Source organism: Eulemur rufifrons, chromosome 8 (assembly GCF_041146395.1).
Source record: "Eulemur rufifrons isolate Redbay chromosome 8, OSU_ERuf_1, whole genome shotgun sequence".
Classification (NCBI taxonomy): Eukaryota; Metazoa; Chordata; class Mammalia; order Primates; family Lemuridae; genus Eulemur; species Eulemur rufifrons.
The window spans coordinates 103,209,636-103,231,337 of NC_090990.1; the positions used below are offsets into that span (position 1 = coordinate 103,209,636).

The 21,702-nt window shown below is 54.8% G+C and overlaps 1 protein-coding gene across 4 annotated transcripts in view; it reads left to right on the forward strand.

Moving 5' to 3' along the window:
- The first annotated feature begins 278 nt into the window (after positions 1–278).
- The window catches only part of RORC (RAR related orphan receptor C), a 28,479-nt gene continuing 7,055 nt past the window's right edge, over positions 279–21,702 (forward strand). Inside the window, exons 1-10 of one of the 4 annotated variants that reach the window (XM_069480578.1) lie at positions 279–361; positions 2,538–2,567; positions 14,866–14,951; positions 15,311–15,452; positions 16,678–17,184; positions 17,424–17,545; positions 18,815–18,947; positions 19,115–19,222; positions 19,401–19,511; positions 21,019–21,128. In XM_069480578.1, coding sequence (XP_069336679.1) covers positions 322–361; positions 2,538–2,567; positions 14,866–14,951; positions 15,311–15,452; positions 16,678–17,184; positions 17,424–17,545; positions 18,815–18,947; positions 19,115–19,222; positions 19,401–19,511; positions 21,019–21,128 — 1,389 coding nt within the window. In that variant the 5' untranslated portion in view covers positions 279–321. The other 3 variants (XM_069480579.1, XM_069480580.1, XM_069480581.1) reach the window with 3 other exon arrangements.

Sequence of the window (21,702 nt, forward strand, 5' to 3'; positions counted from 1 at the left end):
ATTTATACAAAGTATTAATAAAATCATGGAGTTACATAAAGTACCTGGCAGAAGCACCAGCATACAGTAGGTGATCAATAAATGTAAATGCTATTTCCCTTCCTCTCTCCTATCCTGTTTCTCCTCAAGCCTCCATACTCTGGTCAGCTGCTCTCTCCCCATGTCCCCTCCTGGTGCCAGGACGCTCTGCCAGCCACTCCTTTCCCCTGCCTGCTGACGGGCCAGGTGCTCCCTCCCTCGTCCCTCCTCCCTCCCCTGGGCCCTGCTCCCTGCCCTCCTGGGCAGCCAGGGCAGCAAGGACAGCACCCAGGGAGCTGCCCCATGGACAGGGCCCCACAGAGACAGCACCGAGCCTCGAGGGGTAAGACGCCCCACAGCCCGGGAGGCAGGTGGAAGAGACTGCCAGGAGGTCCAGAGGAGGGGAGGGATGAGAAGAGACTGGAAGTGAGGAAGGAAGGGAGAGAAAGGCTGGAGGAGAGAGCAATGGGTTGGCTGGGCAGTGCAGGAGGCTAAGACAGAACAAGTGTTGATAGAAACTGAAGGAGGAACTAGAGGAGCAGCTGGGGAAATGCCAGAGGAGGAGAAATAGGAAAAGGGGAGAAACAGGAAATGCATGGAGGGGAAAGAAAGGAAGAAGTGAAGGAGGAAGAGACAGGTGGAGGAGGGGGAGGAGGGAAGAGCAGAGTCAGGGAAGCTAGACCACGATCCCTTGAGGGATCAGAATGTGGGCAGGTGCTCCCAGGTGTGAGCATGCCCCTGGGAGGAGGTGGGGACACTGCTTTCCTGATCTTGCCTGGCCAGGACCCCAGGCAGCAGCGGCTGGGACGCTGGCAGCTCCAGCTTCGTCTCATTCCCCATTGGAGAAACCTGCCCTTTAAGGAGTGACAGACCTGGCCGGGGAGAGGGCAGCCACACCCTGACAGCTGCCCATGACCACTGGCCTGGCACTTTCTTCCCCACTGGCCCCCACAGGGGTGTGGGGTTTCATTTTTGCAGAGAATGTGGGGCACCAGGTCGGCGTCGGGGAAGGACAGAAAGTCAGGTGGTCCTCGGCCCCACGCATGGCCTAAGCAGGAGCCCCCCAAGGCAGGCGCCCCCCCAGGCAGGCGCCCACTGCCGCATGCTCAGTCAGCTCTGAGCACGGAGGGGAGAAGTTTGAGTGCCAGAGCTGCCAACTCCAGGGCCACCTGGCGGAGGAAGAACTCAGCTGCCGGGGCAAGAGAGGGGAGCACGAACCGAGCCGGTGCCACGTCAGGGAGGAAGCTGGGTGGGGCTGGACAGGATCACTCGGGGTGTGGGGGCACACCCTCTCTGTGCAGTCTTGTCCCCGCACCCACTCTCCCCCACGCTGCCCTGTGTCAAAAGCCTGCCAGTGGGGCACATCTCCTGAGCAGAGGGGCAGTGTTTGGCGGGGGGCATTAGGATTGGACAGCAAACTGCACAAAAATAACACAAGAACAGAGTCAGAGATTAAAGAAGCTGTAGGGGGCATAAGACAGGGCCAAAGCGCTTTCTGGGACAAAAGACTGGCCCTGTGCTCTGTGAGGAGCTGCTGTGTGGATATAGGAAGTGGACCAAGGACTGGCAGAGGAAGTCTCTTGCCAGGGGCTCCCTAGCTAGGTGTTTCCTAAATGCCAACTGTGTGACGAGCAAGCCCCAGCGGCGCTCTAGCTAAGGCTCTCCCTCAGAGCTGCCCCTTCTGGAGTCCTCAAGTCCTTGTACCCCGTCCACCCACCTGTGCTCCCTACTGCCTGGTCTCCACGCAGACCAGGCCACACAGCAGCAGCAGCAGCAGCAGCGACGCCTTCCTCTGCGGGCCGGTGGCCAGCAACGCCTGGCCCGTGGAAGCCAGAGAAGCCTCTGTGTTTGCAGCTCTCCCTTCCTCTTCCCCCACATGTCCTCTCCCTCCTACTCCCAACCCCATACCTCTGGGGCTCCCTGTTGCTTTCAGGCAAGGACAAGCAACCAAGAGACTTCCCTCCCACAGAGATTTGCCTTTGGCTGCAGAATATTTATTGTGCACCTCTAATGCGCCAAGTCCTATGGAGGGCTCTGGGAATAACATGGTGAAGGAGCGGTGTCCCTGCCTTCACAGAGTTTACAGTCTGAAAGGAAAGACCCATCTCATAGAGAACGCCACAATTGTGGCAGTCAGGTGATGCCACGAGTGCCAGGAAATCAGAAGCAAGGTGCTGCGTGTGTGCAGGGTGGGGATGGGGCGTGGATGGCTTCTCCCAGGAAGAGACACAGTCTGAGACCCGAAGGCTGAAAAGAAGTTGCTAGATTTGGGTTGTGGGAGGGAAGGGCACTCCGGGCAGGAGCAGCTCGGGGAAGCACCAGAGGCAGTGAGGAGCCTGGTGGAGGACTTGGAGGAGGACCAGCGTGGCGGAAAGGCAGAGGAGGAAGGCGAGAGGGGCACAGCAAAGGATAGCCCACCTGGCAAGGGATGAGGTGGTATGGGATCTTGGGAGTGGGGGGAGTCTCAGGCCCTTGGGGGCTCCAACTTTGGGTGCTGACGCCCTCTCCTCTCTTTACAGAGCTGCTGGCCGCAAAGAAGACCCACACCTGTGAGTAGGGGGTGGCAGGAGCTGGTGCCAGGGTGTGGTGAGAGGGAGAAGAATTCAGCCAGGGAGCTGGGGGAGTCAGAGGTTGGGCGGAGATGGCAGGGGCTGAGGACAGGGTGGCCTGGGAAAACAGGAAAGGAAGGGGCAGGGTGAGAAAACAGACTGGGGCAAGAGGAGATAAGGAAGAGGACTGAAGAGTAAAAGGGCTCTGTAAGGAAACAAGGAGAGAACCACGGGAAAGGGAACCGTGACCTTGACGAGAGGAGAAGAGAGATGCTGGACAGAGGCAGGTGGGTGGGAGGGGGTGGGACAGGCTGCTGGACCAGGGGAGGAAGGAGGTGGAGGTGGGGGTGTGAACTCAAGGCCAGGGAGCCTGCACCAGGCTTTGTGGTGCAGAGCCAGGTTTGGTGTGGTTAACACATCCTGAGGTGTGAACCAGCCTGGAGCCAGGCTGTGCAACACTGGAGCGCAGGAAAGTGCAGGAAAGCCTTCACCTCTGTAGAGACAGAACGCACTGTGCCCTGGGGCCCTGAAGACTGAGGCTACAGCATGTGAGCAGGGCGCTAGAGCTTAGAAAGGACTTCCCATGGACACTAGTGAGTAAGCATCCTCTCTAGGGACCTCTCAGCACATCAGATCAACTCTCCTAGTTTGTGGGAGAGGCTACTCCCCCACAAATGCACCCACTCCACCTCAGTCCCAAAGCTTATGCACATCAGGACCATGCATGCCCTCAGCACCTGAGCACTTCTGTGAGCATGGGTCCCTGGATTGATGGGGACCTCTCTAGGCCTCCCTTGATTGCCTACCAGTTCCTCCTGAGAGCTCACTGCCATCCTTCCCACTGCCAAAATCACCTAGAGCCTCCCTGTTCCAAGCAAAGACATCTCAGAGAGCAAAGCATCACCCTCCTCCCTGAGCTGGGCAGCCAGGGCCAGGGGGCCATCTAGGATGCTACATCCTCCCAGGTGGGGGGTTGCTTTGCTCAGCATAATCCTGATTGGTGCCTTGCCTGCCGCGAGCCACAGGGCCCCACGGAAATGCTGAGCAGGGCCCTGGGAGGAAAGCGGGTCAGGGAGTGACGCAGGTGAGCTGGGGGAGGGGGTCAGGGACTGTGGGTGGGGGGAGCAGGGGGACTTTTGGAGCAGCGGGAACTGGGAGAGGCCAAACCCCATTCCTACGCTTAACCTCCTACCACAGAAACCTCAGCCAGGACCCTGCCTCCTTATCCCCTCCCTGGCCCTCTGCCACCATCCCTACCCCACCCCATGAGTGTCCTCAGGAGGATCCAGGCGACAGCCCCTCCCCCATCCACTGCCCAGCTTCGTGGGCACTGGGAAGGCCGGCAGGAAAAGGCCTGTACCTGGCTGAGGAGCTGCTGGAGTGCTAGCAAGATCAGAGGCTTCTTAGGTGGTTGTTAGCCTAGAGAATCGGGAGATATTAAGTCCTCACCCAGGCCGAGAGACTCTGCAAATTGTCCCCCAAATTGAGACAATCCCAAGAAGGGGGTCCAAGATGAGGAACCCAGGGGGAATCCCCAGACCAAGAGGAGCCCTGAATCCTGAGGGGCCCTAAAGAGGGATTCCCAAGGCCAAGCTACCCCACAGAGCAGACATGAGGCTGCAAAGAGCCTCTGGAATTGTTTGACCCTTTTGAAGGACACATAGGCCAAGAAACTACAGAGAGACTCACGTGCCAGGAGATCTCCCAGGCTGAGATACCCTCAAAAGCAGGCCTGAACTGGAGAAACCCACCCATCCCTCAGATAGACTCTGGGGCCAGTCTGCTTGGGTTTGAATCCTGGCTCCACCACTTACCAGCTGTGTGACCTTAGGCAAGTTACTTAACCTCTCTGTGTCTTACTTTTCTCATCTTTGTGGGGTCTGCTTTTTTTTTTTTTTTTTTTTTTTTTTCCCTGAGACAGAGTCTCACTCTGTTGCCCAGGCTAGAGTGCTGTGGCGTCAGCCTCGCTCACAGCAACCTCACACTCCTGGGCTCAAGTGATCCTCCTGCCTCAGCCTCCCAAGTAACTGGGACTACAGGCATGTGCCACCATGCCCGGCTAATTTTTTCTACATATATATTTAGCTGTCCATATAATTTCTTTCTATTTTTAGTAGAGACGGGGTCTCACTCTTGCGCAGGCTGGTCTCGAACTCCTAAGCTCGAGCGATCCTCCCTTCTCGGCCTCCCAGAGTGCTAGGATTACAGGCGTGAGCCACCACGCCCAGCCAGTTTTCTCATCTTTGAAATGGGGATAATGGTAGTACCTCATAAAGTATCTGTGAGCATTAGATAATCCACATAGAACATTTACAACCATTTCTGGCACATAGATTATGAATGTGATATGCTGATGAATTCACTATCATTACCTGCATTCCAATTGTAGCAATTTCCCCCTAAGGATATTTCTGATGGACCAATCCCTCCAGCACATCTCGGGTATTTGCCTGATGATTATCAGTGCTACATTATCTTCATTTATGCCCCAGCCCAGGGTGTACACTGTGTCTGCAGGGAGGAGCCTGGGCATGGTGGGTGGTGGGAGAACCTCCCTGACTGGATCGCACCTGGCACAGCTGTTGGCAGTCCACAGGGCCTCAGGCAGCACATGCCACCATCCTGGGCAGACATCCTGGACTTACCTCAGAAAACATCCCTGTCCCTGGAGTCACCTGGCAAAGAGGGTCAGGCTCGGAGGGTCCTCAGAGGGAGGAGGAGTAGAAACCTGGCCCCAGGCTCGTGTGAGCTCCATTCGGCTCCCCAGCCAGAACACCCTGGTGGGTGGAAACAGCTTTTACCACGTGTGGCTGTCGCATGTGGTTTTGGAATTTTCCAACGCCCCCTGCGATTGGCTGCCCCAGGCCCAGATTGGCCACGTGGGGTGCCTGTCATCTTCCCACTGCACCCCTGGGGGGGCAGAGTAGGGGGGTGTCACTTGGCCACCTGTGTGGTGCGGAGCTTAAACCCCCCTGCCCAGAAGCACTGGGGGAGAGCTAGGTGCAGAGTTTCAGGCAGAGGCACCGCTGAGAGGGCCTCGCCCCACCTCGCCGCCAGCTGCGCCCCACTCCTGTACCACCCTGCTGAGAAGGACTGGGAGCCAAGGCCAGCAAAGCCCAGGCTCAGTCATGAGAAGTAAGTGAATGGGGCCACCTGGGCGGGGGGAGCCGGGATCCTGTCATCATCCCTGAGCCCTCTGGAAACAAGGGCGTCCTGGGAACAGTGTGAGGAAAGCTCAGGGCTCCTCCCTGGCAGGGTGCATCCGGTCAAGGTCTCGATCTGTTGGGACATGGGTGGAGTAGCTGGGGAGTCCCGCTCCCCAGGCAGTTCCCTTACGGCAGTGATGGTGAAAGGACCGTTGAGGAACTCCTCTGTCGTGAGTTCTGGAAGGAATCTCCAAGAGTACTGAGGTATCCAACGCCCTCATTATACAAAAAGAGGCTGAGACCCAGGGAGGCTGAGTCCTTCACTCAGGATTACACAGCTAGTAGCTGATGGAGGTTGGTAATTACCGGGGGCCCTGAACTTACTCTCGGGCTCCTATTGTGATGTTTCCCTCGGTGCCTCCAACCTGCTTGTGAGTGGGGTAAAAGTGAGGCCAGAGGAGTTGCTGTGCCCTGAAGCAGCAGGACAGTGAGACTTAACTGAGGTGAGCAGTCAGCAGGGCTCAGACTGCAGCGTCCAGGCCTCAGGGCCACCGTGCCTTCTGCCCAAGCCAGGGACATGAGGACTACATGGACTCCAACCTGGGTGCCCCATGCATGTATGCATGTGCTTATGTGTGTGCGTGTGTGTTGTGGGGGGGTTCCTCCAGTATCAGCTGTCCGTTTGATAGGGGGATCAAGGCAGTGGAGGTGGAGCACAAAGACCTCGGCCTCACCCTCTTCCTGGCTTGGAGCCATGGGCCAACAGCTGGTGGGCAGATGTCTGGAGCCCCTGTGCTGTCCAGCAGAGCAAGGGTGGGCACATCAGACAGCCCCTCATCCTTGTGTAAGGGAAGCCAGAGAACCTCTCAGAGCACAGGGTAAAGCAGGGAAAGGGAAGCTCATGCCCCTATGGCTTGAGGCATGAGGCAGCCCCAGCTTCAACCTGGGGTCTTCCCACAAGCCACAGAAGGGAGGCCCCCCTGGATCCTGGAAAGACCCATGGATGGAGAGTCTACAGACCAGGTTCTGGTGCCGCCTGTGTCACTGTCTTAGACATGTAGTCTTAGACAAGTCAAGTTACTGGGCCCTGGTCTACCATCCACAAACGAAGGGAGCTGAATTTTAAGATAAAACAAAACAACAAAACCAACTATGGGCCGGGCGCGGTGGCTCACACCTGTAATCCTAACACTCTGGGAGGCCGAGGTGGGCGGATGGTTTGAGCTCAGGAATTCGAGACCAGCCTGAGCAAGAGCGAGACCTCATCTCTACTAAAAATAGAAAGAAATTATATGGACAGCTAAAAATACATATATAGAAAAAATTAGCCGGGCATGGTGGTGCATGCCTGTAGTCCCAGCTACTCGGGAGGCTGAGACAGGAGGATCGCTTGAGCTCAGGAGTTTGAGGTTGCTGTGAGCTAGGCTGACGCCACGGCACTCACTCTAGCCTGGGCAACAGAGTGAGACTCTGTCTCAAAAAAAAAAAAAAAAAAAGAACCAACTATGAGAGTCTCCCAGTTCTAAGGGCCCAGGACCAAGGAGAGAGCCCAGGTCCCTGAGGTTGGCAGCCCCCAGGTAGTGAAGGAGACACAGCCTGCCCAGAGGACAGAAGGAAAGGAGGGGGCTCCCATGCAGGGGAGTGAGCTGGGTGCATAGGAGGGGTGGGGAGAAGAGCCAAAAGCTTCTGACACAGGAAGAGGGCCCCTTGGAGCCTCAGTCCCCTTTCTGGCTGCTCCCCACTAGCAAAGGCTGACAGTCTGGTCTTCCCACAAATGGCCCCAAATCAACAAATTAACCCTGGGAAGCAATGACTGGGTGTGCTTCAAGCCGGCCAGGGGGCAGGAGTCCCCAGCAGCGTCTGAGGGAGATGCTTGCGCAGCTGTCCTTCATATCCACCCCCGCGCGCACCGAAACCCACACACACACACACACACACACACACACACACGCATGCACACACACGGCTCCACACAGGCTGGCAGGAAGGAGACAGGGGTCTCCTTCAATTGGGGGTCAGTGCCACTGGTCCTTCTCACTTGGATGTTTCCGGGTATCTCATAGCCCCAGGTTATCTGACCCTGGTGAGGAGAGTCAGAGGACTTGGGCCTTGGGACTGTGACACACCCAAAGACCAAGGTCCAGACGCACAGGAGGAGAAACAGACCAAAGGATGGGAGACACAGAGGCCGAACTCAAAGGGCAGATTTATGGAGCACATGGGGAGAGGGTAATGCCCAGAGGGAGGCACGGGTGGAGAAACCCCAGGACATCCAAAGACATGGAGGCGTGACACCTAGAAGTGGCAGGAGTGCGGGAGACCCCCGGCGCACACACACAGGCAGAGGTGGGGACAGAAGATTAGCAGCCGAGTGGAGACGCAGTCAGGACTGGTCTAGGAAGCAGTACCTGGGAAGTGCAGAGGTTGTGACACTCCACACAGGGATGGCGGAGGGAACAGGGTCCCTGACATGGTGGCCTGCTGCTGTCAAGTAGGGAGGAAATGTCTGTTAGCCAAAGAGACTCCCAGCCAGCCAGAGGGAGGGTGGCCCAGCCGTCTCCCCCTAAGGGACATGGCTGGTGTGGGGCCAATGGGCATGAAGGCCCTGGCCTTAGGCCTAGATGAGGAGGTGGGAGGCCAGGGGTGTGAGGTCACATGCCTGTCTTTGCTGTGCCCTGATCTTTCTTAAGTCTGGTCGTGATGGTGAGGAACCTTGGGCCAGAAAGAACTGCAAGTCCCCAGGGTGCCACAGATCTCACCCTGAGAGCCCAGAACCTTCTGAAGACTTCATAAAGGCCTTCTTCCTTCCTTGCATCACTCCTGCGCCTTTCTCGTTCCCTTTCCTCGCAGAAATCCCAAACACTCAAGCCCAAGGCACTAGAATTTGGAGAGTCCCAGCCCGTCCCATTATGATGAAAATACGTGTGTTGGTATTGTTGTCCCTATCAGGGGCTCACTCTCCCCCTCCCCTGCCTCTGTGCTGCTTACTCAAACCAACAGGGAGCAAGGACTTGCTGAGGGCTGAGGGCTTTCCAAGGAAGGCAGCCTTAGGTCTTGCTCCTGTTCCCAAACAGCTGGTCCTTTCTGAGGTCTAACCTCCGCTCCTCCTGCTGCTGTAGTACAGCCTCTTCTCTGGGGCTGTGAGGCTCAGAAAGGATGGAGGGAGGGCAGGGCGGGGGCTGGGGCCAGGTCTTTCTGGGCAGCTGCCCTCCTGGAGGCAGAGGTGCTCTGGAAAGGAGGCACTAGGGTCCTGGAGGCGTGGAAGGCTGCTCAGGCCACGTCTGGGCTCCAGTCCTCAGAGCTTCCTCCTGTGATTCATCCCCTCCCCCCATTCACTGGTTGTTTTCACTCATTCTTTTGTTTCCCCTCCTTTCTCCTGTCCCAGACTGCGGGGGTGGCGGGGGCACCTGGAGGGGGTTTTGGGTGGCTGGCTGTCTTTCGTGGCTTTTCAAAGCCCCAGACTCTCCCTCGCCCACCTGAGTTTTAGCTTCACTATTTTCTCAGCCCTGGGATCGGGATGTATCAGCAGAAAATTCTCCCCACGGCTGTGGGGGGGGCCCTGGCCTGCGCTGGGGGCAGTGTTCACCGGGTACAACCGCTTCTCCCCTGGCCCCCACCCGGCCCTGCTCCCCTGTGGTGGCACCTACCACCTTGGTTTCCAGCTTTGCAGAAGCTGAGGGAACTGAGAGCTGAGAAAGGAGTGAGGCTGGTGACAGGTGGGGGTGTGCAAGGGACCCCTGGCCAGGAGCTGTGGTCTCAGTGGGGGAGGGACTGAGCGTTCTGGCTGAGGGGAGAGAAGGAGACTAAGCTAAGAAAAGAGATGCATTCCTCTGTCTCATTCATTCATTCATTTCTGCAAAGAGAGGCCCACCGAGATGTGTGGAAACCCCGTGTATGCCCTAAAGGAGCTGTGGTCTTCTGGAGAAGTCCACAGGAGCTCGGTGGGGATGGATAAGTTGTCCCACCTTGGCCTTAGGGAGAGGGGGAAGGGCAGGAAGAGGCTGGGACCACAGAGGAAGAGTTGGGACACAATAATATAATATTTCTTAGGATCTTTATACAGATGCCAGCCCTGGCTTTAGCTCTGTGGGTTTCCTCCCTGAATTCTATTTCCTAACCCACCACGTTCACTTCATACTCTTTCCCCTGCAGCCAATGACCTTGTCCTCTATCCCATTCTCCTTGGCGCATTGGGGCATCTCATCCTCAGAGTAGGTAGCTTAATGGTTGAGGGCGCTGGCTCCAGAGTTACAGAGACCTGGGTTCAAATGCCTGATCCGCCGCTTCTGGCCGTGTAACCTTAGTCCAGCCACTTTTCTCTCTAGGCCTCAGTTTTCTCATCTGTAAATGGGGCCAACACTAGTAACACCCACTTCGGAGGGTTGTGATTATCAAATGAAAATGTATATAAAGCCTGGCACGGAGTAAGAATTTAGCTACCACTTATGTCTATTATTATTCCTCCTAATCAATATCCATTGGAGAAAAGGGGGAGAGAAAGAGAAGAGAGGGAGGGGCCCATGTCTAGGCTGGCAGGGCACCAGGGGGAGATGAGGACTCCAAGGTTCCACTCTCTGAACCCATCCTCCACTATGACTGGGGGTGGTTCTGGGGTTTGAGGGGAGAGATCCCCTGGTTGCAGCCCCTCCTTGGCTCCTACCACTTCCTCTCTGTGGTACAGGGCACCTGGACAGGGCTCAGGGTTGGCTTCCTAAGGTGGCACAGGGCCAGGCTCTGGATGCATTCAAAGAGCACTATCAATGAATCTTGCAGCTGTGAGAAGGGTGCGATTAGAGGAGGTTGGAGGTGGAGAAGGATGGACCACTTTGTCTCTACCATATTTCTCCTCATAGGGGGTTCTGGTAGGATGCTCCTGGGGATACTTCAATCTCTGAAGCAATCCAGAGGAGATCCATTTTCTTTTTCTAGTACTGTTTCAGAATGAAGTTTTAGAGGTCCCACTGGGTGGCAGGGAAGATGCAAGAATGAGCTTGGGAAGGGATAGCCAACCCTACCCCCATCCCCTGGAAGGAACAGCCTGGCACAAAAGCAGAAAGAGGGACTAAATTCTTGCTACTCAAAGTGTAGGCTAAACACTGGCAAGCTTAGGCCCCGACTGGAAGCTTATTAAAGTGCAGAACCTGGATCAGGGCTTGAAATCCCCCAGTGTTCCCATTTGAGATGCAAAGAGCATTCAGTCACTAGGTGATTTAAGGCGCTAGCATGTGCATTTGTGCATTTCTCCGTCCTTTTGGAAGCCTGTGGAATTGGAGGGTTTTCTTTTGGTAAGCTTCAGAAGAGCGCTGTAGGTGAGATACGAAGATCTTCCCGACAGTGGGCGTGGGCACGGCAGAGTTGGGGCGGCCACAGGAGCAGTGATGCAGGGGCTGGCTAGAGGTTCCTGACCTCTGCTTGGCTCCGGTTCCTGGCACCAGCAGGCCCTTACATGGTAAGTTCCTGGCAGGCCAGGTTCCCGGGCAACAGTTTGAGTAATCCTGTGATTACTCAGCTCCCCCTCCCCAATCTGGGTTCCCACCACCTGCTGCTGCAGGGAGTGGCTCCCAGGGGTAGCTTTTGAAGGTGTGTTATCATCAGACATGTTTTCAGCTCCTCTTGCTGCCCCCCCAGACCCTTTCCCGTTCTCCCCGCCCCTCCTCCACCAGCCACACACACTCACACATGCTGCACCCGTACTTTCTCTTTGAGGTTTGGGTAGATGGCATTGAAGGGGGTACAGGTGGCAGGGGAAGGAGGGAGGAGTAGGACAAGAGGGCCTGATAGTGCTGAGGGGGCCTGGGGTTGAGCATGGGACCAGGACACGAGTGTGGGTTTTTCTGTGGCTCTCTTCATCCCTAAGTCTGTTTTTCATGGTCCCAAACCTCTTAGTTTCTCCAGTTCAGAGAGGCTAGAGGGTCTGACTCTGTGACCCTATGTGCCTGTCTCTCTGTGTGCCTCTGTCTTGGACTGTGGCTGGGGAGGATGGAGGAGGGGCTGACTTAGTGGCTGGGGTCCAAGGCTCCGGCGTTCCCCAAACACAGGTATTTGTGAAGGGGGTCCTTGGCTGGCTGCATCTTCCCACGTGAACAGCAGGGTCTTGGTGACGTTGTTGTGAGGATCCTAGGGCCAGGACCAGCAGCGGGTCAGGTGTGGGGCAGGGAGAGGTGTCTGGGGTCACCCATGTGGTCAGCACACACACGCATGCGGATGTGGCTCTTGGAGAAGGGAAGAGGCAGGGAGGCCTGTGGTTGCCTGCTGGGCCGGAGCCCGAGTTCCCACTGTGGCTTGGCCTAATCTCCCTCCCGCTTACTTTTTTGGGTGACCTGCGTTGGTTTCTCCCCTCTCCGGTCTTAGGGCCCCTGAGGAGAGAGATACCACAGGGCTGGAGGGGAAGGTGTTGGCTAGAGCAGAACCTTGGGGGCTCAGAGCTTCTCAGCCTCACCGGGGGGCTTCTTGGCCTTCACTGCGGCTCAGCAGTGACGGGCACACACGTGCTTCCCCTTACACAGTGCTCTGCTCAGCTGCCATCACTTAATTCCTCTGTGCTACCTATGGTCACCCCATGGACAGGCAATGTTATTTTTATCCTGATCTTACTAACAAGGGAACTGAGGCATAGAGAGAGAATCTAAGTGACTAGAAGTGTGAGCGCCCCCACATTTTCTGTCCCTCTTCCAGGCATCCGATCCCCACTTATTCTCTCTTCCCCTTCATGTGTTAAAATTTGCTCTTAATTTACTGGAAAAAAACCTGAAAAGCTGACTTACTGTCTGGTCCTGGGGTGACGGCAGCTAGTGAGCTGCGTGGGCACCGCGCAAGTGCGGCTGGGGGCGGTGTGGGGGGATCGAGCTCTAATGGAGGGACTTCAGACGCCACCCGCCTGTCCCCATGCAGCGGCAGCTACTTACTCACTTACTCTGACTCAGCTCTAGGCCAGCCCGAGGGGGTGATGGTTTAGGGCAATGCAAATCACATTCTGGGGAAAGGTAGACAGCCACGGTCTCCCTCCCCACCTCACATCAGCAGGCCCCACGTGCGCCCAGGGTCCAGGCCTGGGGCTGGTGTGGAATTCACGGGAATGTGGATTTGCCCTCCAGGGAGGCTGCCACTCCCTTTGCCCCTTAGATGGGAGACTTGTCATAGATGTGAAGGGACTTTAGCCCTAGATCACTTTTCTGGCCTGCTCCGCCCCAGGCCTCCCCCCTTCAGAGGGGAGGCAGCAGGTCAGCGATGGTGGGAAAGAGACCCATATGCTCTTGGAAGTGCTAAAAACACCTGAAGCAGCCAGGAATCCTGGCCTCTGCCCAGCTGCCTTTCAAGCATGGGCTGGTAGAAGGCCTCCTGCTGGTCCCTGGTAGCTCAGCAGAGAGCTGTGGCATTGACAGGGACAGGGCAGAGGAGATGAACCTGGGACCAGCAGCAAACCCTGGGGGAGAGGGAGCAGGCACAGGTTACAATGAGCTCAGTGGGAGAGAAAACCTGGGGTCCCAGTGCGCCATGAGCAAATGCTAGCGTACTAATATGCACGTGTGTGCACCAGCTCTGACAGACATGCCCACCGGCTCACAAATCACATGTACATTTCATGCACACACACATGCAAGTACACCTCCAAACATGTCCACTGATGTGTGTGTCCCAAACCCAGGTACGTAGAACAGCATAGGGAAAGCTCAGGGAACCAGGATGTAGACCCAGCTCCAGGCAAACTAGCCTTACAAACCTGGGCCAAGGGCCTTGCCTGATCTGGCCTAGTCCTTCACCTGTAAAGTGAAGAGGTTGAATGAGATGATCTCTGGTCTTAGCTAGTTTTGTTTTCTTCAGAGATGAGATCTTGTTGCCCAGGCTGGACCCAAACTCCTAGGCTCCAACGCCCAGTGTTTTTTTGTTCTTTCTTAAAAAGTCCTATTTAGCCACTTCCAAGCATTGTGAATATAGGCAAGTTACCCAATTCTTTAAGCCTCCGTTGCCACATATAAATGCAATGAGGATAATAGTACTCCTTTATAGCAGTACTTTATAGGGTTGCTAAGATTAAATGAGATAATCTATTGAAACGTGGTGCCTTGCACATAGTAAGTGCTCAGTAAAGCATTGGTTTAACTTAAAGCAGAAAAACATAACCAGTTCCCTGAGAGGCTCATAGGCCAGAGACATGCTCGTTGACACCCCATAGATAAATGGCCTCATTACAGAGGCTTTCCATTCAAACTTCAATAACACAGGTGTTAGTCGCTATGGAAAACAAAAAACAAAGAAAACAAAACTGGGCTCAAGCGATCCTCCTGCTTTGGCCTCCCAAGTAGCTGGGGTTACAGGCGTGAGCCACCATGCCTGGCTTAGCCAGTTTTAACAGTCATGATTTGTGCTCACACAGCTGGACATAGATGACCTTGTACACACATAGGCATAGCCACTTTTACACACTGACAGAGACAGAGCTGCCATCTCTCCACTCTGGGGCCAAGGGCCTAGGAGCCCTGTTTGATTCTCCCCCTGGCTCTCAGGCATCCAGCAGAGCTGTGTCGTCAAGCCCCACCCTCCTGGGCTCCATCGCCAGCTTCCATCTTTCTCTGGATCCCAATGTGAGCCCTGCCCCCTTGGCTCCTGGTCTCTGTCCTGCCCCACCCTGAGCCTTCACCATCTACCTGAGAATGCCTGGCATCTCTGCCCAGCCCTCAGATGCCTCCTGCCTGGTGTACCACATCTTCCTGCCATGCCCTACACTCTGCCCATGGGAGCTGAGCCCCAGTGGGGGAGGGAGGCACAGAGGAAACCCCTTGGGCGGGAAGCAGGTGTTGTGAGGTCGTGAGGACTCCTATGGCCCAAGGCAGGAGGGAGGCAACTGGAGCTTTTTGACTTGAAGGGCTGAACAGGTGGCCTCCCCGCAGCTGCTTTCTCTGCCTCTGTAGTGCTGATACAACTCCCAGCTGCCCCCTCAACACTACCCCCCTCTGGGAAACAAAAAACATCTTCCTCTGACTCTTTGCTGAGAAGCATTTGGCACTTCACTTCCCCTTCCAGGTTGCAGGAGGGAAACAGCAAGCTGGAGCTGCTTGGAGACGGGGGAAGCACCAGGCACCTGTATCCACAGCCCAGGTTCATGGTGGTAGAAAAAGCTCCTGGGCTGACCTACTTCTCTTTCTTTCTTCCAGCACAAATTGAAGTGATCCCTTGCAAAATCTGTGGGGACAAGTCATCTGGGATCCACTACGGGGTTATCACCTGTGAAGGGTGTAAGGTGAGTTGTAGGCATGTGTATGCACAGACAGACAGACACACACACACACAGAGTCTCATTAGAGATGGAGAAGGGGCTTAATGGCCTTTGTTCTGACTCCAGGAATGGTCTCCTGAGGCAGAGAGGGAACTGCCTGGATGGTGCCTCCCTGGAGGGCCCTGAACACAGGGAGGGTCTTGTCTTAAGCTGGGAAAATGACTGCAGGACAAATTGCAATTACACAAAGAAATGGAGAAGAGAAAACTGACAGGTTGCAGGATGTGGAAAAGCCGGGGCCAGAGCTTGTGGGTCAGAGGCCCTCAGGAGCGAGCTGGCCCTGGCCAGGATAAGCAGCCCTGGTCTCCACCTGCCTTCCCCAGGGTTTCTTCCGCCGGAGCCAGCACTGTAACGTGGCCTACTCCTGTACCCGTCAGCAGAACTGCCCCATCGACCGCACTAGCCGAAACCGGTGCCAGCATTGCCGCCTGCAGAAATGCCTGGCGCTGGGCATGTCCCGAGATGGTGAGGCCAAGCAGGCAGCTCCCTGGGGTTTTCCTGGTATCTCCGGAGGGGCAGCCTGGCCTGCGGTGCTACACATGTTAACCTGCAAAACTGCCCTTCCAGAGGTCGGCTCTCTATTCCTCCTTCTGACAGCCCCTATCTCTTCCACCCCTTTGATGGTCATCCCCATCAAAGCTCTTCCAAATCCCCAACTTTAGGCTTTGCTAGAACAAACCTCTTTTTCCCAAGGTCCCAGACCTCTTGTTTGGCACTTCTTCCTGGAGCTGCATCCTCACTGTGCTCCCCTCTGGCCCATCTCCCATCCGGTTACCACATCTTTCCCTCCTACCCAGTGGTTCTAGGTCTTATTCCATCTCCCTCCCCAGGTCCCCATTCCTGTCCTGGGACATGGGCTATGGCTAGCAGTGGAGCCAGAGTCAGCCTTTGAACTACCCAGAAGGCATGGAGCGGGGGCGGGGCGGGGTTCCTGGGCCTTCTCCACCTTCCTCGCCCACCACCTCCTCACCGGTGCCCCCACGCCCCCCACCACAGAAGGAGCCAGGGCGGGGCTGGGGGAGGCATGAGGTGACGAGGAGCCAGAAGGAGCCTGTCAGCACTTTTCAGTGCCCAAAATAACAAAGCGAAAGGAAGCACGCAGGGGTGCAAAGGGGCAGGCGGGGCGAGGGGCTGTGCCCCCACACCTGGGAGGGGTGGCGGGGGGAGTGAAAAGGCAGGAAAGAGAGAGCAGAAGAGGATGTTCAGAAACGAGCCGCGGAGACCGGGTTGGGCTGTGGTGAGTATCTAGGTCACCAGGGAGCCTGCAGGCCTGACCACAGGGAGACCTGTGTTCTCAGCCCTCCTCTTCCTCTGGCCCCCACAGACAGGCGGGGTGACCCCAATACAGCTTGAGGCCCTCTGCTCGACCACCCCAGCCCCAACATCAGGAGGCCAGAATCCCCAACCCAGATGCAGTCCTTGGATTCTGCCACTGTTAGAAGCTGGTTTAGAACTTAGAAGATTTTGCTCAGGAGATGGAAGTGGCAGGCTGGACAGATCCTGAAGCAAACGAGAGTGAGAGGTGGAAGGGAGCTTGAACATAAGCTCCCTAAATGCTGGAGAAGCTGTGCTTGGAGCCGGCTATTCAGGGAGTAGCAAGTTAGTCCTGTACTAACCAAAATGCCTGTTGCCCCTGCCCTGGACCGTGTTCTCCCGCCTCATAAACTCCTAATTCCTGGATCTCTTTCAGCTGTCAAATTTGGCCGCATGTCCAAGAAGCAGAGGGACAGCCTGCATGCAGAAGTGCAGAAACAACTGCAGCAGCAGCAGCAGCAGGAACAAGCAGCCAAGACCCCTCCAGCAGGGGGCCAAGGCGCAGACACACCCACCTACACCTTGGGGCTCCCAGATGGGCAGCTGCCCCTGGGCTCCTCTCCTGACCTGCCCGAGGCCTCTGCCTGTCCCCCTGGCCTCCTCAGAGCCTCGGGCTCTGGGCCCTCATATTCCAACAACTTGGCCAAGGCAGGGCTCAACGGGGCCTCATACCACCTTGAATACAGCCCTGAGCGGGGCAAGGCTGAGGGCAGAGAGAGCTTCTATAGCCCAGGCAGCCAGCTGAGCCCTGACAGACGTGGACTTCACTTTGAGGAATCCAGGCATCCTGGGCTTGGGGAGCCAAGACAGGGCCCAGACAGCTACTGCAGCCCCAGTTTCTGCAGCACACCAGAGGCGCCTTATGCCTCCCTTACGGAGATAGGTGAGCAGCTGAGGAGGTGGAGGGGGTGGAGAAGATGAGGGAGGGGCTTCGGCCAGCACCCCATATTAACCAAACATAAGGCCAGGAGGGTTGAGGGGTCCTGGACAAGGGGTTGAGAGGTCCTGGACAAGGGGCCGAGGGAGGAGGCAGAGTAAGACAGGACAGGCAGAGAAATGACCTTGAATGGGTGGGAGTAGGAGCTGGCTGGGGTCAGCCATGCCTTCCTTCTCTGGCCCCAGAGCACCTGGTGCAGAACGTCTGTAAGTCCTACCGAGAAACATGTCAGCTGCGGCTGGAGGACCTGCTGCAGCAGCGCTCCAACATCTTCTCCCGGGAGGAGGTGACTAGCTACCAGAGGAAGGTGAGGCCAGGAGACCACGCAGGAAGGGAGGACATCCCACCAGCACAGGGAGAGAAGGCTACCTGCACACTCGTGGGGGCTGGGGCGGGCAGGACATCACAGACACAGGCTGGCCAACAAGCGTGTGCACCACTTTTAAGTATGGTTGTGAGCATGTGTGTATTTGTGTGTGTGTCTACACCCTAGCAGATAGATGAGTGCTTTTCCTTAGCCCTTGCCTATTGAAATTTTACCTGGCCTTCATCCTACCTCCTCTACCACCCAGACTTGATGTACTTTCCTTCCTCCTCCTCCATCAATAGTAACAATAATCAGAACCCTGATGCCTATTTATTAAACACCCCTTCTCTGCCAGGCATTGTACTAAATGCTTTATGTAATTATCTTCAACCATTACAATCAATCTATGAGGATGGCATTTCTTCCTTTTTTTTTTTTTTTTTTTTTGAGACAGGGTCTCACTCTATCACCCAGGCTAGAGTGCAGTGGCATCATCATAGCTCACTGTAACCTCAAATTCCTGGGCTCAAGTGATCCTCTGTCTCAGCCTCCTGAGTAGCTGGGACAGACACCTGCCACCACACCTGGCTGATTTTTTCTATTTTTTGTACAGACAGGGTCTTACTCTTGCTCAGGCTGGTCTTGAACTCCTGGCCTCAAGCAATCCTCCTGTCTCTGTCTCCCAAAGTGCTAGGATTACAGGCGTGATCCACTGTGCCTGGCCTTTATTCCTATTTTTAGCAGACCGGGAAACTGAGCTCTGAGGAGTTAGTAGACTTCCTCAAGGTCCCAATGTGGTGGAGCCAAAGTCAAATTCATATCTATCAGACCCCCAAGTTTATTCTCTCTCTTCTGTCACACTCTGACAATACCACCTGCTGTAAAAATACTCATTTGGAACTTCACATTTGCTTCTCTAGGTTATTAAGACCTTGGGCATGTCCTTTGTGGGGGGAGGGGAAGCAGTATGTCTTTTTCACCTCAAGATCAAATTGTTTGAGGGCAAAGCTGTATCTCATATGTTTTTAATTCCCCCACAACAGCTAACTCAGTGTCAGTAGCTGGTGGGTGTTCAGTATGTGGGGCCAACTGACAGGAACTGACCCCTGAGTGCATTTGGCAAAAAATAGGCTTTTCAAAATGCCAGTATTGAGAATGTGGGAGCCCAGAACCCAGCCCTGCCACCCTATCAGGCGGGGCTCCCAGGGGCTGGGGGGGATCGCAGGGCCATGCAGAGCGCTGCAGCGAGATCCCCCTCCCTCCCCGCAGTCAATGTGGGAGATGTGGGAACGCTGTGCCCACCGCCTCACCGAGGCCATTCAGTACGTGGTGGAGTTTGCGAAGAGGCTCTCAGGCTTTATGGAGCTGTGCCAGAATGACCAGATCGTGCTACTAAAAGCAGGTGCCCAGGGATGGGTGGGCAGGACCGGGGTGGTAGAGGGGGAAGAGCATGGAATGGAGTAGGGCCAAATGGAGGGGGGCTTAAGGAAACCGGGATGCCGAGGCGGTCGGAGACGGATTCCTGGCTTCGCTTGACGCTGTTCCTGCGTTTTTCCTCCCACTTTGCAGGAGCAATGGAAGTGGTGCTGGTTAGGATGTGCCGGGCCTACAACGCTGACAACCACACAGTCTTTTTTGAAGGCAAATACGGTGGCACAGAGCTGTTCCGAGCCTTGGGTGAGGGGCAGGGAGAAATGAGAGAGAGGATTCTGATGCCAACCCCACACAAAACTTCATGACCCGGGCACCCTGTTTTAAAAGCAGATTGTCCTCCTGCTCCAAACACCAGGGGGCGGTGTCCTTGGGCACCACAATCTCACCCACCCACTTATTCTTCTCATTTCCACTCCATCAGGCTGCAGCGAGCTTATCAGCTCCATCTTTGATTTCTCCCGCTCCCTAAGTGCCTTGCGCTTGTCCGAGGACGAGATTGCCCTCTACACAGCCCTTGTTCTCATCAATGCCAGTGAGTGTCGCTGGGCTTGGGTAAAGGACATTCAGGTATCAGGGGCATGGCAGATATTGAAGAGTCTGCAGGTGTGGTTAAATCTGGGAAATCACTTTAAATAGCAGAATGAGCCCCACCCAACATTGCCATAAAATAAAATGAGTTGAAGATTCAGAGGCGCCTCAGAGACGGACAAGAGCAGCCAACGGTGGGATCGTAGAAGTGGAGAGAACTGAGATTGAGAGGAAGTGAGCCCCTTCCCTGATAGAAAAGTGTCTGATTGTTAGTCTGTGTCAGTGATGCCATTAGAATCACCTGGAGAGCTTTAAAGACTATTTCAGCCTACGTCCCATTTCCAGAGATTCCAACGTACAGATGGATGCTCCCCAACTTACAATAAACCCATCGTAAGCTGAAAATATCCTAAATCGAAAGTGCATTTAATACACCTAATCTACCAAACGTCATAGCTTAGCTTAGCTCACCTTAAACGTTCTCAGAACACTTACATTAGCCTATGGTTGGGTAAAATCATCTAATACAAAGCCTATTTTATGATAAAGTGCTGAATATCTCATGTAATTTATTGAATACTGTACTAAAGTGAAAAACAGAATGGTTGTGTGAGTACTCGAAGTACGGTTTCTACTGAATATGTATTGCCTTTGCACCATCGTAAAGTTAAAAATAGTAAGTCAAATCATCGCAAGTTGGGGACCATCTGTAATTGATCAGGGATGCACCCGAATTTTAATAGCCTCCCTCAGGCCACCATGATTGAGAATCACTGCTCTGTGTGAACTCATGTTGAGACTGTATGCCCTTAACGGCAGGACTCTCACATCCACTCCACTGGAATGGAGGGGTTGGCCTGAGCCTGCTGAGTGCTGAGTAGTCAGAGAACCCGGGGAAGTGGGTCAAGCCACTAACCGGAGTGTGCAGATCAAGAGTATCAGTCTTCTGGCTCTGCCAATGAGTAGAGACCTAAACATGCCCCTCAAAGTGGAAATAAAAACTTTAAAGAAGATTTCTGAGTATTTTATGGAACCAGGGCAAAGGTGGTTTTTGTGTTGAAGTTAGCCACAGACAGCTGCAAAGCCCCTGGTGCTGGCCTGGGTGGCTTCAGGAAGGCCACCCCCTATCAGGAGCCATCTTTGGTAGGGGTCGGAGGAGCCCTCTTCCAACTCTTTTTTCTCCCCATAGCAGAATCCTAGTTCCTGGCATTGAATGAGCTATGTGAAATATCAGGTTACCTGGGAGAGAGTAGTTTGGAGTTAGGAGATTAGACATTCTCATCCCTGTCATTTCTCCCCAGTTTTCCTTGTAGACAGCTAGCCAACCCCCAGGTCCCAGAGTTAACCATTATCAAAACAAGACACACACACACACACACACACACACTCACACACACACACACTCAGCTGAGAAGGCCTCTAGTCAGCACAGATGTCAAAAAAGACAGCCTTTTTTGAGGAGTTAACATCCATGTTCTTTCTTCTTGCTATGGTCCCACCCCCTCCTTCAGACCGGCCAGGGCTCCAAGAGAAAAGGAAAGTAGAACAGCTGCAGTACAATCTGGAGCTGGCCTTTCATCATCATCTCTGCAAGACTCATCGCCAAGGCATCCTGGCAAAGGTAGGAACAGTCCCTGGGGTAGAGGAGGGCAGGCCCAGTGCCAGATCTGGGACAGCAGGGCTCCTGAGGGCCAGGGTCTGCAGGTACAGGGCCACGTCATGTAAGAGAGCTCGCAATGGCAGTGGGAACTCAGCAGCGTAAAAACTGGAAAGTTAGAGAGCCTGCAATTGGGAGGTACCTCCAGGGAACAATTCAGTTTAATATAGCCAGCGCTTACCCAGCACCTGCTTATACAAAGCGCTATGGAAAGATACAGAAACTCGGGTGTTGCCCCGCCAAGAGATCTTAACTTGGCATGAAGGAGAGATTTGTGTACCAATAACTCTAATGTAGAATAGGATGTGGCACGTGATATAATAATAATGCTATTAACAAAGTGCCTTCACTGACATGCTCTCAACCTCATGGCAACCCAGTCAACAGGACAGGTGTTAAAATCTCCCTGTAACAATAAGGAGACTTCAGTGACTTGCTTATATGATTTTTTATGGGCTAAATGCAAGATTTAATCCCAGTGCTCTTTCCACCACATCACTGTCCCCCCAATATATTAATAAGAGATATTAGGGAAATG